General features: G+C 42.8%; 1 protein-coding gene across 2 annotated transcripts in view; it reads left to right on the top strand.

Moving 5' to 3' along the window:
* Positions 1-17,012, top strand: part of ATRNL1 (attractin like 1) — a 2,205,421-nt gene that overhangs the window by 1,222,962 nt on the left and 965,447 nt on the right. For both annotated transcript variants that reach the window (XM_029610472.1, XM_029610473.1), the window contains exon 24: positions 10,943-11,100. In XM_029610472.1, the coding sequence (XP_029466332.1) occupies positions 10,943-11,100 (158 nt within the window). The remainder of the gene's footprint in view (positions 1-10,942; positions 11,101-17,012) is intronic.

Below are 17,012 nucleotides of genomic sequence, written 5' to 3' on the forward strand. Positions count from 1 at the left end.
TAGTCTTTAGAAATTAGTCTTTAGAAATTGCCCATTTCTTTAAGAACAAAATATCCAACATCACTGCCAAGTTTACCCCTAACACAACCCCCTCCAATACCAACAGCATAATCCCCCCCACCCCACACACACCCACCCACTATTCTCTCTTCTTTTGAACCCTCCTCAACTCTAGAAATAGAGAACATTCTAAAAAAGATGAGACCTTCCTCCCACCCCTCGGAAACCATCCCTACCAAACTTCTACTCGCTATCCCTAAAGCAATAGCCTCTCCTCTCTCCAAAATCGTTAACTGCTCCCTGGAACACGGCCTAGTCCCTAACTCCCTGAAACAAGCTGTGGTCAAACCCATCCTAAAAAAACCCTCCCTTGATCCCTCCAATCTAATTAACCTCCGTCCCATCTCCAATCTCCCTTTCCTCTCCAAAGTCATTGAGAAACTAGTAAACTCCCGCCTCTCTGAACACCTAGAACAATCCAACATACTCCGACCAACACAATATGGCTTCCGAAAACACCTCAGTACAGAATCCCTACTCCTCTCCCTTACAGATACCATCATCAAAGGAATGGATGCTGGTAACTCCTATCTCATTGCCATGCTAGATATTTCCGCCGCTTTCGATACCGTAAATCATAACATCCTCATTAACACCCTCATTAACATAGGAATCTCAGGTACTGCTCTTTCATGGATAAAGTCCTTCCTCCAAAACCGTACTTACACAGTCCTCACCGACAACTTTACATCCCCCCCTGTTAATCTCGACTGTGGCGTTCCCCAAGGATCCTCCCTCTCTTCCACCCTATTTAATATCTATATGCTCCCTCTTACAAACCTCCTCTCCAACCTTGGGATTACACACTTCATCTATGCGGATGATGTGCAAATCCTCATCCCCTTCACTAACTCTGTACTCACTGCACTCCAAAACTGGAGCACCATTCTCACTTCCATAAACCAGCTCCTCACTGACATGCACCTAGCCCTCAATCCGCAAAAAACTGAACTCCTCCTCATCTCCTCTAAACATGCATCCATACCCATTCCCTCCACTCCCCACCCCCCCAACTTCCTCTCTGACACAAGAAACCTCGGTGTTATCCTTGATAATCAACTAACCTTCAAACCATATATCAAATCTATCCTCAGCAGCTGCTATTTCAAACTCCAAACTCTCAAAAAACTCAAACCCCTTCTCTACTTCTCCGATTTTCGTACTATACTCCAATCTATAATTTTTTCAAAAATTGATTACTGTAACACTCTTCTACTTGGACTCCCTGCTACCCACATCAAACCCCTACAACTCCTTCAAAACGCCACTGCACACATCCTCACTAATGCCAACAAGAAAGACCACATCACTCCCACCCTCATTGATCTTCACTGGCTCCCCATACACTCACGAATCATTTACAAGACCCTCACCCTCATCCACAAAAGTATTACTAACGAACACTACAATTGGATAAACCCACCTTTCCTCCCTTGTACCTCCACAAGACCCACCCGTTCCTCCCTCCGTGGAACTCTTATTCCTCCTTCCATAAAATCCACAAGACTCATCTCCACCACCAATAGAGCTCTTTCCCTCGCAGGCCCCTCCCTTTGGAACGCTATGCCTCTTGACCTTCGTACCGAAACCTCCACATCCACTTTCAAAAAGAAACTCAAAACCTTGCTCTTCCGCCAAGCATACCCCCAATCAGCTTCCTCACCTTCCAATAACCTTACCCGTCCATCTTCTCTCACTAACACCCCCCACCAGGACCTACACCCCACACCTACCCCCTCAAACTAATTAAGGAACTACAAACCTCTCACTTAACTTCCTGCTTTTAAAACATGTTACTTAGCACAAGTCACACTTATCACCTCACCCCAATGACTTTTGTTTTCACGTCTATACAACTTTGTATAAAACCATTATACATATCAATTTATTGCTTGAATCCCTTGTACATATCTTATCCCCATGTGTCTGTTTTCACCCTCCCCCCCGCCCCCCCCCCCTTTGTCATGACTACCCCTACCCCTCCCTCCCTAAGTTATTTAGTTTCTTGCTCTGTTACTGCATTAGTTTCTTGCTCTGTTACTGCATTTATGTTACATACTGTTATTTGTAAAGGCTTCTGCCTGTATATCTTATGGTTGTAAGTTACTTGTAAACCGGCACGATGTGCAAACGGCTGTCGGTATATAAAATTAAATAAATAAATAAATAAAATAAATAGGGGAGCTGTTCCATTCCCCTTATCATTTTGGTAGCCCTTCTCTGTACCTTCTCCATCGCAATTATATCTTTTTTGAGATGCGGCGACCAGAATTATACACAATATTCAAGGTGCGGTCTCACCATGGAGCGATAGAGAGGCATTATGACATTTTCCGTTTCATTCACCATTCCCTTTCTAATAATTCCCAACATTCTGTTTGCTTTTTTGACTGCCGGAGCACACTGAACCGACGATTTCAATGTGTTATCCACTATTTATTTATTTATTTTATTTAACATTTTTATATACCGATATTCTTGTAACAGGTTACAAATCACTTTGGTTGACATTGAACGAATAACCATAGCATACAAAGTATGCATTACATAAAACAAGGAAGGACAAACTTGGAAACAGAACTGAAATTTAACCAGGGAGAAATTCGAGAGCAATTAGCCGGCGAGTTGGAGAAGATAAAGGTTATAATAACAGGGTGCTTAATAAGAAAAGCATCTGGGCTAGGGAGTGGAGAGACAGTTTAAACTCGATTGCAAGGGTGGGAGATGAAGAAATAGCAATCGAGGGTTCTTCTATAGCATCATGTTTGAGTCAACAGATCATAAGAATTGTGAGAAGGCCTGACTGAACAACCAGGTTTCGAGTCTCTTTTTAAAGGTGATCGCCTAGATCTCTTTCTTGGGTTGTAGCACCTAATATGGAACCCAACATTGTGTAATTATAGCATGGGTTGTTTTTCCCTATATGCATCACCTTGCACATATCCACAATTTTCCAGTCTCACAAGGTCTTCCTGCAATTTATCACAATCTGCTTGTGATTTAACTACTCTGAATAATTTTGTATCATCCGCAAATTTGATAACCTCACTCATTGTTTTCCTTTCCAGATCATTTATATGTATTTATTTATTTATTTGTAGAGCTTTATATACTGTTATTTGGTAGAGCCATCATAACGGTTTACAAAATGCAATTATCATTCAATATCATTTCTATATACCCACATTTAATATTTAATTTTAATTTTATCCATATGTTACAATGTTCCTTATATTAATTGTTTAATCAACTGTTATCTTGTTACAATGTAAAAATAGGGCAGTTCCGGCTCTATTCAACCTGTTATCTGGAAACCGATGTGATATCTCGATCGAATGTCGGTATACAAAAGAAATAAATAATAATAATAATAATAATAATAAAATGCAATTATCATAGTAGTTGGGAACAGTAGAGATTTTGTGAACAATAAACATTTTTTCTTAGTAGAAGAAAAACAGTAGAGTGAGGAGAACATTTTCATAAAACTTAACGTATCAAGTCAGAGATCAGGGAGGGGTGACGATTTTAAAGTATTATCCACTATGATGCCTAGATCTTTTTCCTGGGTGGTAGCTGCTAATATGGAACCTAACATCGTGTAACTACAGCAACGGTTATTTTTCCTTATATGCAACACCTTGCACTTGTCCACATTAAATTTCATCTGCCATTTGGATGCCCAATCTTCAAGTCTTGCAAAGTCCTCCTGCAATATATCACAGTCTGCTTGTGATTTAACTACTCTGAATAATTTTGTATCATCTGCAAATTTGATAACCTCACTCGTCGTATTCCTTTCCAGATCATTTATATATATATTGAAAAGCACCGGTCCAAGTATAGATCCCTGAGGCACTCTACTGTTTACCCTTTTCCACTGAGAAAATTGACCATTTAATCCTACTCTCTGTTTCCTGTCTTTTAACCAGTTTGTAATCCACGAAAGGACATCGCCTCCTATCCCATGACTTTTTAGTTTTCTTAGAAGCCTCTCATGACTTTGTCAAATGCCTTCTGAAAATCCAAATACACACTACATCTACTGGTTCACCTTTATCCACATGTTTATTAACCGCTTCAAAAAAAATGAAGCAGATTTATTAGGCAAGACTTCCCTTGGGTAAATCTATGTTGACTGTATTCCATTAAACCATGTCTTTCTATATGCTCTACGATTTTGATCTTGATAATAGTTTCCACTATTTTTCCCGGCACTGAAGTCAGGCTCACTGGTCCAAAATTACCTGGATCGCCCCTGGAGCCTTTGTTAAATATTGGATTTACATTGGCCACCCTCCAATCTTCAGGTACAATGATTGGTTTTAATGAAAGGTTACAAATTGTAATTAATAGATCAGAAATGTCATTTTTTAGTTCCTTCAGTACCCTAGGATGCATACCATCTGGTCCAGGTGATTTGCTACTCTTTAGTTTGTCAATCTGGCCTACTACATCTTCCAGGTTCACAGTGATTTCGTTCAGTTCATCTGACTCATCACCCCTGAAAATCATCTCTGGAACTGGTATCTCCCCAACATCCTCATTAGTAAACACGGAAGCAAAGAATTCATTTAGTCTTTCTGCAATGGCCTTATCTTCCCTAAGAGCCCCTTTAACCCCTCGGTCATCTAATGGTCCAACCGACTCCCTCACAGGTTTCTTGCTTTGGATATATTTTAAAAAGGTTTTATTATGAGCTTTTGCCTCTATGGCGAACTTCATTTCAAATTCTCTCTTTGCCTGTCTATTCAATGTTTTACACGTTACTTGAGAATGCTTATGTTTACATACCCCTGTCAGAATTTGTAAGATGTGTAGCATATGTATCTACTAATATTCCCCCACTTACTTGGCAGGGGTGGCATTTGCACGCACATGCGCGTGTCCATATAAAATTGCTTGCACATGTATGCGTGTACAACCTATTTTATATCATGCGCGAATGTTATAAAATGGCTGCATGCATTAGTGCTAGCCGGCATTTGCAAGTACATGTGTGCCTGCAGGCTGGTATGAAAGTTATCCTCCCTATGCACCTCTCTAAATTCAGTTATACACAGCCAGGCTTGGAAGATCTATGGAAGCTAAGGTATTCTTCAGTGCATCAGATATCTTTAGACAGCACATTCCCTAAGAGACAGACCCAGATATCAAAAAGCATTCCACCTAGTATCTATCAATTGGATCTTCTTATGGAGAGGATTTTCAACAAAATCTCGAGAGGACTGTAAATTCCTTGTTTGGAAAATAATGTGGTATGTGTTCTCTCAGATATTGTGTGCAAGAATCATGGGGTAATTTAAAGACAAATGCTCACTTTAAATTGAATTCTGTAAATAATGAGCAACCAATGCAGAGATTTCAAAATAGAAGAAACATGATCATAAAACCTTAAGGGTAGATTTTAAAAGGGCCGCGTGTGTGCCCATAAATGCGCATATCTCGCCACACACAAAAATAAGGGCTTTTTTTATAACATAGGCGCATAGGTTATAAAATATTCTTCAGGCGTGCATGTCTGCAGCTGTACACACATATCTTATGCGTGCTACTTTTGTACAGCTCCCTGTTAGGCGCAGGAGTCCAGGAGTTCAGGGGAGAAAGAGAGCGCCTCTTTATAGGGCTCAGTTTTGATCTTATAAGTGATGAAAATTCTAAAAGAAGAGTTGATTTATACATTGTAGTCTCTGCTAGCTGCATTGTAGAAATCAACTCCTTTTCATCACTTATAAGGTTAAAAATACTTTAATGATGTCAATTTTACAATGGATACTTCTGAATGTGTCTGTAGCACCACCCCCCTAACCCCAATCCACCTCCCAAAAACACACCCCCATATCAAAGTGCCCCCTTACAATGGTCCATATATAGAGTATCAGACTGACACCTATAAAAGAGTCCCTCTCTCTTTCTCTCGCCTGATGTTCATCAGACTCTGCCTAATAGTGCTGTCCCTGCCTCTGGAACACTCAAGACCTGTCTCTTTTCTGCCAACTTTTTCTTGGTGTGTGTACCTCAAAGTATGAATGCCCTTCTCGGCTATTTAAAATTCGCGTAGCTCCTGCGTGGTCCACTTGCGTATGTATGTGGCTGTTTTTGTGCACGCAAGGCTTTTAAAATCAACTTTTAAGACTGCACATTTTTTGTACTGTGGTGTTTTAGATAAAATTGCAAACAGCATATGAAGTTTTTTTAAGTCCAACATATAATAAATTACAATAATCTATACAGTTTTTCACTAAAGCATGAATAACCATAGCCAATTTATCTCTAGTATGATAAGCACTTAGATTTTATATCATTCGAGGTTGTCTAAAACAAGATCAGTCTGTAATCTGATTTTGAAAAGTAAAATCCAAATCAATAATGAATCTTGAGAATTTTAACTTCCACCTTTATAAGTAACATGGTTCCCTCTACACATAAGAATGGTGCGGTCAGAGATAAAGAAGGTTTTATAACCTAATACACTTCTGATTTTTGTGCTTAAAGTTTATTGGCTGTGACCAGTCAAATGTCCTATTTGAACAAGAATTAATTTGGTCTGTTGTCTTTGATTTTGCTCTTCCTAACACAATATAGATTTGAAGTTCATCAGCATATGACAGTAACTTCAATCCAAAAGATAATAAGCTTCCCCAGGGGCTGCATATAGATGTTAATCGTCATCATCGTCATTTATTTGTATATACTTTTCCAACCAGAGAGTTCAAAGCATGTTACATTGGGTACAGAGAGGTTCAAATTACAATGGATACATAATAGATAGGATATAGAGTGGGTGCAGGTACAGAAGATAAGGAGCTGCAGGGTACGCCGTTCAGTTAAGAACTAATCAACTGGAAGGAGCCTGTTAGCATTTGAACAACTGAGTGATGCAATATGAGCCTTTAGAGCTCCTAAAGACCATCAGATACAATCACCCCTGGATCCTGCTCTTCTTTTGTGCTTAGAAGCACTTCACCTCCAATACTGTAACTCTCTTGGATTTTTGTAGCCTATATGTATTACTGTATTTTCTGATATAAAAATCACACCAGTGTATAAGTCGCACCCCTCTATATTCTGCTCTTGTAATGAAAAATTTGGTAGATAAGTTGCACTTTTGTATAAGATGCACCTGTGACATCACTACAGTGTTGTGTGTTAATAATTGTCTCTCGAAGAAGAAGTTGGTAGCCGGAAACTGCTGGTTATGAGAATGTTACTGTCTCTCGCGAGGAGTAGGTGCTCTGATGGAATGACGAGTTTACTGCCCGTTTTGGCGTTGTAACAAAGCCTTGTGAGATCGTGATGAGCGATAGTGATAGCCCTGTGAGGGAGAGACCAGATTGCCGGCGAAGTTAGCAAGTGTGGGCTTGGTAAGGAAGGCACTCTTGAGATGATGATGTGGCTGCCGGAAAGAGAGAGAGAGAGAAAATGAATGTGACAATATTGTTGCATCTGTCGGTCTTCGATGGCTTCGCCCCGCTTACCTCTCTCTACTTTCGGCTCCTCCCGCTCACCTTGGATTGATGGCCGCCGCAGAGTCTGCTTGCTGTTCTCTCCGGTGTCCACGGAGCGGCTTTGATACTGCCTCCCGCCATTCTCCTTCAAGGTACCTCTAGGGCGCGCGCCCTCATCTTTAACTCTACGTTGGCGCGAACTTCCGGGGTGTCCCCCTGTTCTGACATCACGACTTCTGGGTATATCTGCCTACAGTATTTGCTAGCTCGTTGAGTTAGCAACAGGATTTCTTACAGATGGGATTTGCTCTCTGTTCCTAAGCTACTCTGCGACTCCAGCACTATCTGGAACTCTTACTACCCTTCGGGGTCTCTAACAGGGTACCCGCTCCTCGGGGCCCTCTTTGCTTCTTTCAGGTGCTATCAGGAAACCGGTACTCGCTCCTCGAGGGCCCATGTTCACTGAGTCGCTGCCTGCAACCTCTACCCTTCTACTTGGAAGAACTAACTTACAGTTACCATCAGTGAGTACAGAAACCATCTCTTTCCACAGTACTGCTTCACTGGAACCAGGTTCTCGCTCCTCGAGGGCCTGCTCTCTGCTCCGGTGCCAGACCTCTCGTCTAGTGGAATCTCTGTTACTGTTAAGTGAGTACAATGCTACCGAGTCTCTCTGCTCTAAGGGATTAGGTACTCGCTCCTTGAGGGCCTGCTCTCCCTGTCTCGGAGCTTCTCGTATTTCTACATTGGGACTCTGAATGTTATTCTTATTGTGTGCTCATAACTCTGTCTCTTTCCACTACAGCACTGCCTTGCAGAGGGTCCGCTGTTCCAGCGTTGTGTGTGAGACATGCCCAGCTGGGCTCTACAACCACTACTCACTACCGCCACCTGTGGTGGTCATTCAAACTGTTTAATAAAAGATTCAGATCTGTAGGCTGACACTGTGGTCCCTCGCGGGACTGCCCCCTGTGGGCATGGTCAGCTGCCCCAGTGTCCAAGGATCCACCCAAACACCATTAACCATAACAAATATATAGGTCGCACCGATGTATAAGTCACAGTCACTGAAATCGCTGAATAAAACGATGTCTTATACACCGGAAAATATGGTAATCTGCATTTTTTCAGCATTAAGTCTTAGCTGTCAGTCTCCAATCATTTCTCACACTTAACTAGATCCCTCCTCATGTTTTCCACACTTTGCTCCCTGTCTACCCTGTTGCAGATTTTGATATTGTTGACAAAAAGACAAACCTTTTCTGACAATCCTTCCGTTATGTCACTCATGAAAATGTTGAAAAGAACCTGTCCCAGGTCATAGAAATGTATCTTAATTTCTTTTATCTATTTGGTATCTTAAAATGCAAGATAAAAATAAATTAATAAAAGACCTACCCTCCATTTTAGGTCTCTCAAATATTTTGATAACACTTAGATGCCACTTTTAGCAAAATATTTAAAATCAAAAGAGTGGACAGGAGGGAGGCCAACTTGATTTGTCTGCATTTGCAGTTCCTGTGATACCTTGTAGGTGATGATGTCACTGTGCAGACTGCTGGAGGAGTCATACTTTAATGGCAGGAATAGGTAAGAAAGGGATTTGAGATACTAATTATTTAAGTGTAATAATGGATTAGAGATGAACTGAAAAATGGCAGTTGGTAACTGTGACCAAAGGTCTGGTTCTATACTATGAATTTCCCATTGTGTATGGCTTATTGAATGATAAGAACCTAGCGAATAAAAAAACCTATAGGGACTTAGTTATTACCTCCCCTTGCCTCGGTTCCTTGGGTCTTATATGTGCATTTGCAATCCAGAAACCTCACCTGTTGGGAAATAGCACAGATTCTGGGTAGAGTTTCTATCATTGCAATATTTCAGCTCATTTCTCACCAGAACAATTGAAGTCTTAGAAATGGAAGGCTTGAATTGCCCACTGAAAGGGAAAATAGTCTCCAGAACCAAGACATGCGTCAGTATTGCCAAAAGTTAGTGTATGCTGCTGTCACTGACTGCCTGTCTCTGCCCTCCAACAAAACTCATGCGCAAGGTATCCAGTTAGCATAGGACACAGGCAAGAATTATTTAAAAGACAAAACAGACCAAAAGGAAAACAGGTAGGCAATGTCAGGAATAAAAAAAGAGAAATTAATTTTAGAGGTTACTAAAAGACTTTGTATGTAAAATAACAAATTTTTTTGTGTGGGTTCTTCCCTTTATTGCTGCCTTTTCATTATTTATTTAGTTACTTTTCCCATGTATGTTTCTGAAAACCATGATGTGTATTGATTGATGATCAACCACAATATATCAAAGTGTAGTACAAAGATGTATAAGGATCCTTAAACTTCAAATGAAGATTCGGTCAATGTAATAGGTGCCAAGTGATGCAATTATTTCATCAGTAGGTGTATAGAGGTGAAATACAGGTAGGTCCCCCAACACGGACCGTGTTTCGCCACTCTGGCTGCGTCGGGAAGGACAAGAGCCCAAAACTATAATAAATAGAAAAATAAATAAAAGCAAAGATCAAACAAATACAATTAGACTACATGATAACAACTCAAAACATTGAGGATCAGTCACACTGATCTGTGAAAGTCTGCCTCTCTTCATGCCATATAGGAGTAGGTTTTAAAAGGAACATCCGTGTCTCCATGTGTGCGTGGTTCCCAGCGCGCGCACATGGACGTGCCAATTTTATAACATGCACACTCCGGGGTGCACATGTTATAAAATCGGATGAGCGTGCCCCCATGCACACCGGATTTTAAAATCCGCGCATGCATGTGCAGGCAGCGTGTGCAGGAGGGGCAAATTTTTGCTAATTACACGCAGTGACACAGCCAATCCTCCCTCAGCTCGCTCCTTAATCACTACCCCCGTACCTAAATTCCCTTCCTCTTCCCCTCTTCTCCCCACCCCCTAAAACCTTCCTGGCCACTGTCCCTGCCAGCCTTTGCCCCGGCCTGCGCCTCCCCACCCAGATCATGCCTCCCTGGCCTGCTCCTTTTTTAGGACCCGTCACTTGTATGCATATTGGGAATTACACGCGTGGCCAGGCTCTTTTGAAAATGAATGTGGCACGTTCAGGGCCCAACCACACGCGCAAGTCCCGATTTTTATGTGTGCGACCATTTGAAAATTCGACCTATGTTCTGTGAAAGTAAATGCAATTTTTGTTACTGTTTTACTTACTAAGATTTTTTTCTAGTCCACTACTAAATAAAACCTACTTGGAGGCTTCTGTTGGTAGCGTTAGACAGGGTGCACTACACCTCAGAACATGCCATTGCCTTGTTCTTCAGTCTCGTCTCTACCAGAGTAGAGATTGAATGTTCCAAGCCATGTCTCCAAACTTCAGCGTGAATCTTTTCTTGCACTGTAGCATGCATAAAAAAAATAACCATTATAATTTATATTTCCAGCTGGCACGATATCAGGAGAAGAAATTCCTGTAGTTTCCAAGTCAAACACAAAGGAATACAGAGACAGCTTTTCCTGTGAAAAATTCAACTTTCGAAGCAACCCAAACATCACTTTTTATGTCTACGTCAGTAACTTTTCCTGGCCAATTAAAATACAGGTGAGTGTTTCCATTTTCCTCTGTCTGTTCTATCAATTCTGCTGCTGTTGGCTGTGTTTATTTATTTTTTAAACAACTTTCTGTTTACTGAGACATAAAGAATCAAATATATGCTGATGTAATCTCTATACCGTGCATACCCAGTAGCATAAATATATGTTACATATTTGCTTAAGAAGATTGTATGCCTGTGTACAGCAATTTCTCATTCTCCGTATAACTTATTTCAAGTATTTTTGGAAAATGCAATTGATTTCTTATTAGTACAGGAGATCTGAGAATCTGAATTAATGTTTTTGTTTATTTTGGCCTGGCAGTTTCTTCCTGCTCCTTTGGGCATCCCACTCAATCAGAACCTACTGGGCTATGGTAGGCTGGCCCCATAATTAACACTCCCCCCCCACCTCCCAACTATGTAGCCTAGCCATTTTAGAAACAGTCTGGGATCACACACTGCAGTTCCCTCATGAACTCAGTACATGTACACTCTGAATCTGGCCACTAGGTGGAGATATTGTATGATGGCTGAGACTCCCTTATTCTCGGTGGTCCTCTCTATAGGCTATGAACATTGGCTTCACAGTACACCCAGCACTCGATACCACTGAGCCTTAGGGTCATTTCCTCTCTTTGCATATACAGTATGATGAAAGGGTTTTGCAACCCAAACCCCATTCCCCAAAAGTATGATGATGGATGCTCAGTGACCCCAAAAACCAAACCCTGCACCACTTCCGCCCAACACATAGTACCCAGGATTGGATCAAGTGTTAACTTTTAAGTGTGCAAACTATTTAAAGGGCTCAATTACCAGAAAACATTGTGGCTTACACATGGAACAAATGTTAAGAGTTGACTTTTTAAAATGTTGCCCACAGGCACAGGGCCTATAACACATCTTCCTGTATTTCTCTTTGGAAAAGAAAAATATACCAACAATACATTAGATCTTCCTACTCCGATCCATTTTTATTTATGCCATGAAAATACCCTTTAATAAAAAAAGATTCAACAGTGTGTCAGGAAAATCAGAGAGCTTGCTAGAGTAGAGCCATTGTTAAAGAACCAGTTGAGGTGCCTTACTGCTTAAGTTAAGTACATTGCTTACTGAGCCTACTTCATGAGCACTTGATTGGAAAAAAAATTGTGAATTTATTTTGAGATTGTACATGATCTTGTGGAGTTTCACCTTGGGGAAAGGATTGTACAAGTTGTTTAGAAAGGACTAAAAATACTGTTTTGAGTGTGCAAAGATTAAATAATATAGCTCAATGCTTCATTCAAAATCTTGGAAGCACTTCCCTATGTATGAAGATACTTTTCTATTTTTTTTAAAATAATATTTTGATTTAAATTAATTGGGGTAGATTTTATAAATCATTGGGGCAAATTTTATAAATTTTATAAAATCCGTGGTTTTCGCGCACAAGGCTGCCCAAAATAGGCAGCCTGCGAGCGCAAACCCGCACAGCCTGCCTCCATTCCCTCCGAGGCCGCTCCGAAATCGGAGCAGCCTCGGAGGGAACTTTCCTTCGCCCTCCCCTCACCTTCCCCTCCCTTCCCCTACCTAACCCACCCCTCCAGCCCTATCTAAACCTCCCCCCTACCTCTATCCCGAAAGTTAAGCCTGCTGGAAGCAGGCGTAACTTTACGTGCGCCAGGCCGGCTGCCGCACTCCATGTTCTGGTCCGGGGGCTGGTCCAGGGGCCGCTGTCACGCCCCCGGGCCGGAACCACGCCCCGGACACGCCCCCAAAATGCCGCGTCACTCCCGGCACGCCCCCGACACGCCCCTCCATGCAAGCCCCGGGACTTACGCGCATCCCTGGGCTTGCGCTTGCTGCCGAGCCTATGCAAAATAGGCTCAGCGCACGCAGGGGGGGTTTGGGGTAGGTTTTCGGGGGGTACGTGCGTATGTTACGCGCGTACCCCTTTGAAAATCTACCCCATTGTAATTTAACTGCAAAAAGAAAAACTCTCGAAAAAAAATGTTCTGCTGAATATTGATCTGTTAGTAGCTTTGGGTGGAAATGTATCCGATACATGTGCAGTTTTAGCTGTTCGCTCAGCAGTTGGGGGTACTCTCGCTTTATCCCAGTACTTTCTACTTGTTATACAATTACTCAATCAAAAGACCAGTGGTTGCTCAAAACTTGCCTTTATTACCATACAATTTAGGTATAATATGGCCTCAGCCTTACACACATAACCATCATAACATTGATAACAAGATGCACTACAGAGCACCATGATAATTTAACCCATTGAAACTTATTGCCCCTTTTAATTATGCTAATTTGCTAATTCGATTAGCATGGGGGTAACCAGTGTCCTGCCATCAATATCTCCTGTTTTAAAGTATCAGACTAATTTCCAAAATTCAACTGCCCCCCTTTAGGCCATGAAGGCCGTCAAAATCACGCTATTTAGGAAATCAATATTTGTATCTCTGATGATCATACCCCTTTTTTGGCCTGTAGAAAGCTGGGGACCCCTGAAGCAAGCGCCACTGCTGCTTCATTACCCCCAATCGTGAAAGCTGTGGGACTTGCATCATCTGCTGGCCCGAAATCCACCTTAAGTACAATTACCTTATTATTAGGTCTCTATCAGGATCCCGATGCCACCCAATGCTGCTAATGCTGGCCACCCCACCACTGCCCCTTGGTAACAGTTTTGTTTGCCAAGGGACATCCCCACCTTAAACACTGCACCATGCTTCCATAATGAAACTTCTATAGCATCCTGAAGATCACTATTAAAAATATCCAACTCAATGTCTGACAAATGAACCCCAACTGGAATAGGACTGCACAGTTCTCATCAATCAACTTGTGTCTTACACTGATACCATGTACAGTGGGCATGAATTGGCACATCCACTTAATCTTTTTCCTTGTTCTCTCCAGTGCTTGATGTGATTGCACCTCTCTCCAGACATGCCGCAGGGTGATGCAGGACCAAACGATGCTAGCCTTGGGGAATAATCACACTAAGACTACACAGTCTTTTTGGAACATTTAAACCAGCTGCTTGCTATCTGAGGATGCCAAATCATTACCCCCCAAGTGGAGGATGATAGCCCATGGGGTTGGCTAACTTTTCTTTTAATTGCAGCATCAGTGGCATTAATTGGTCCCACTTCATTCCGGGATGTCATTTCCATACCAGGGAGATCTAGTGGGCATTCATGCCCAAGTGCTCACCAGTTGGCCTTACCTTTGCATGTTTGTGGGCCCATTGAATGAAGGAGTGCTCTATAACCCAGACAAGGCATGTTTGTGGAGCTGTACTAGCAAATGAACACACTTTTGGTTAAGGTGACATGTTTTCAAAAGATTCTCTTAGTCTCACTTGAATTTGATATCTCTTGGACTGCCAACACCCATTGCCATTATGACTTTTGGTAGCAAGCCCATCTGAGCCGCAGTTGTGGCCGCACATAATCTGAATGAATGCAATGTATAACTTTTTGCCTCAATACCTACTGCCCCAAGGCCAATTTTAACACCTTAAGAAACTGGAAATGAGTTAGTGGGAGTCCATTTCATGAATAATCAGTACTCCCACAGCATTCAGGGGGCGCACCTTAAGGAAGGATATAACATACTTGACTGGACATAAGCTGTCGTCCTATATTTTATGTAATTCAGTTTTTGCTCCTTTGCCTACCTGATTCCTATTCAATGTAAGCTTATAGTGTAAGACCCATAAGACATTAATGAGAAGACAGTTGGACTGGGGCCTCTTACTGGAATGTACTACCAAATCGCTGACTCTCAATGCTGCATAGAAAGCAAGAAAGAAGGCACAACGGAACAAGCGCATTCAAAATCATTAAAGTGCACAACTTTGAGGGCTTTCATAATTTGTTTTAATATGTCCACTGTAATAAGGCAGCACATGTCCTGAGTTCTTTATGATACCCGGTCCCATCCTTGTATCAACTTTCGTATTGCAAACTTAGGGGCGGATTTTAAGAGCCCTGCTCGCCTAAATCCGCCCAAATCCGGGCGGATTTAGGCGAGCAGGGCCCTGCGCGCCGGTGAGCCTATTTTACATAGGCTCACCGGCGTGCGCAGACCCCGGGACTCGCGTTAGTCCCGGGGTTCTCCGAGGGGGGCGTGTCGGGGGCGGGCCCGAACCGCGTGGCGTTTAGGGGGCGTGCCGGGAGCGTTTTGGGGGTGGACCCGGAGGCGTGGTTACGGCCCGGGGCGGCCCGGGGGCATGGCCGCGCCCTCCGGACCCGCCCCCAGGTCGCGTCCCGGCGCGCAGGAGGCCCGCTGACGCACGGGGATTTACGCCTCCCTCTGGGAGGCGTAAATCCCCCGACAAAGGTAAAGGGGGGGCTTAGACAGGGCCGGGTGGGTGGGTTAGGTAGGGGAAGGGAGGGGAAGGTGAGGGGAGGGCAAAAGGAAGTTCCCTCCGAGGCTGCTCCGATTTCGGAGCGGCCTTGGAGGGAACGGAGGTAGGCTGCGCGGCTCGGCGCGCGCCGGCTATACAGAATTGATAGCCTTGCGCGCGCCGATCCAGGATTTTAGTGGATACGCGCGGCTCCGCGCGTATCTACTAAAATCCAGCGTACTTTTGCTTGCGCCTGATGCGCCAGCAAAAGTAGGCCTATTCGCATAGTTTGAAAATCTACCCCTTAGTTAGGGGGTTCCCATGCCTGAGTGCCTTGGTGAACAATAATATACCAGCTAGTCAGGCTGCCATTGTTGACTGTGATGCTCCTTCGTTCTTGCGTTGAAGTATGTACTGAAGCAGCGATTCCAGTCGAATAGGCCACCTGAATCTATTGCCCAAGCTTCCTAGAAATCTTTGTAAATCACCCAGGCATCTGTGTACTTCTTTCTTGTACCTGGGGACAGTGACTCCAAAATCATTCCCCAAATCTCAGGGGTCCAAACCGTCATACTTCTGGTGGAATTGGTGTTTTCATTGCATCCGCTTCAGGTTCCAGCATAAGAAATGTCATCCACTTGAATCGAGAGAGAGAATCGTCAATACATTTTTTGAGTCAGGTAGATATTGTTTATTAGGAATATCAACACAATTTTCTTTAGCAGTGTCATCCCCCCTCACTGTCTTGGTTGATAACCTGTTTATAGATTTGACCACTGCCTTGTTGTCAGACCTAAAGATAACACCCATGTTATTCAGTTGCATTCCCCAAATGGTCAGGGCCACCATAATGGGGAATGACTCGAGAAAAGTAATATCTCACATGATGCCTGCTGAGTGCCACACATCCAGCCGTGCCTCTGCACACCTCGACTTCCAGAAATAGATTTCGAAAACTATTCCGCCGGAGGCATCCATATAGAATTCAAGCTCATTATTGAATTTTGGGTGTTTCCTGCCAGATTGATAGGCCATTGAAGAAGTTCAAAAATTTGCCCTACATCTTCAGATCTTTCTTTAGCCTTTGATAGGTGAATATAATAATGTTTCTTTGTTCATCCCGATAGAGCCGTGGAAAGCCTCCTAATGAATACCCTACCCATCGGCATCACTCTGCACACAAAACTGAGGAGCTGCAACAGTGATTGGAATTGTCCAAGTATGGCCTTCTTGGCTTGTCTCATTGCTGCAACTTTAAGCTGTAGTCTCTGCATCTTCTCTGGTGGAAGTCTTGATACACCCACTCTTATGTCTAATTCAATCCCTAAGAAGTTGATGGTTGATGCAGGACCGTCTGTCTTTTCTTTTGTCAGTGGAATTCCACATTTCTCTGCTTGTTCCTTGAACACTTCCGGGAGTTATCTACAGTCCTGAGCATCTTTTCCTATAAACAGGAAATCATCAGGGTAATGGATGATATTAGATGACCCGATGGATTGCTCTATCACCCAGTGCAAGAATGTACTGAATTTTTCAAAGTACGTACTGGAAACTGAGCAATCCATTGGG

This window comes from Rhinatrema bivittatum, chromosome 7 (assembly GCF_901001135.1).
Source record: "Rhinatrema bivittatum chromosome 7, aRhiBiv1.1, whole genome shotgun sequence".
Taxonomy (NCBI): Eukaryota; Metazoa; Chordata; class Amphibia; order Gymnophiona; family Rhinatrematidae; genus Rhinatrema; species Rhinatrema bivittatum.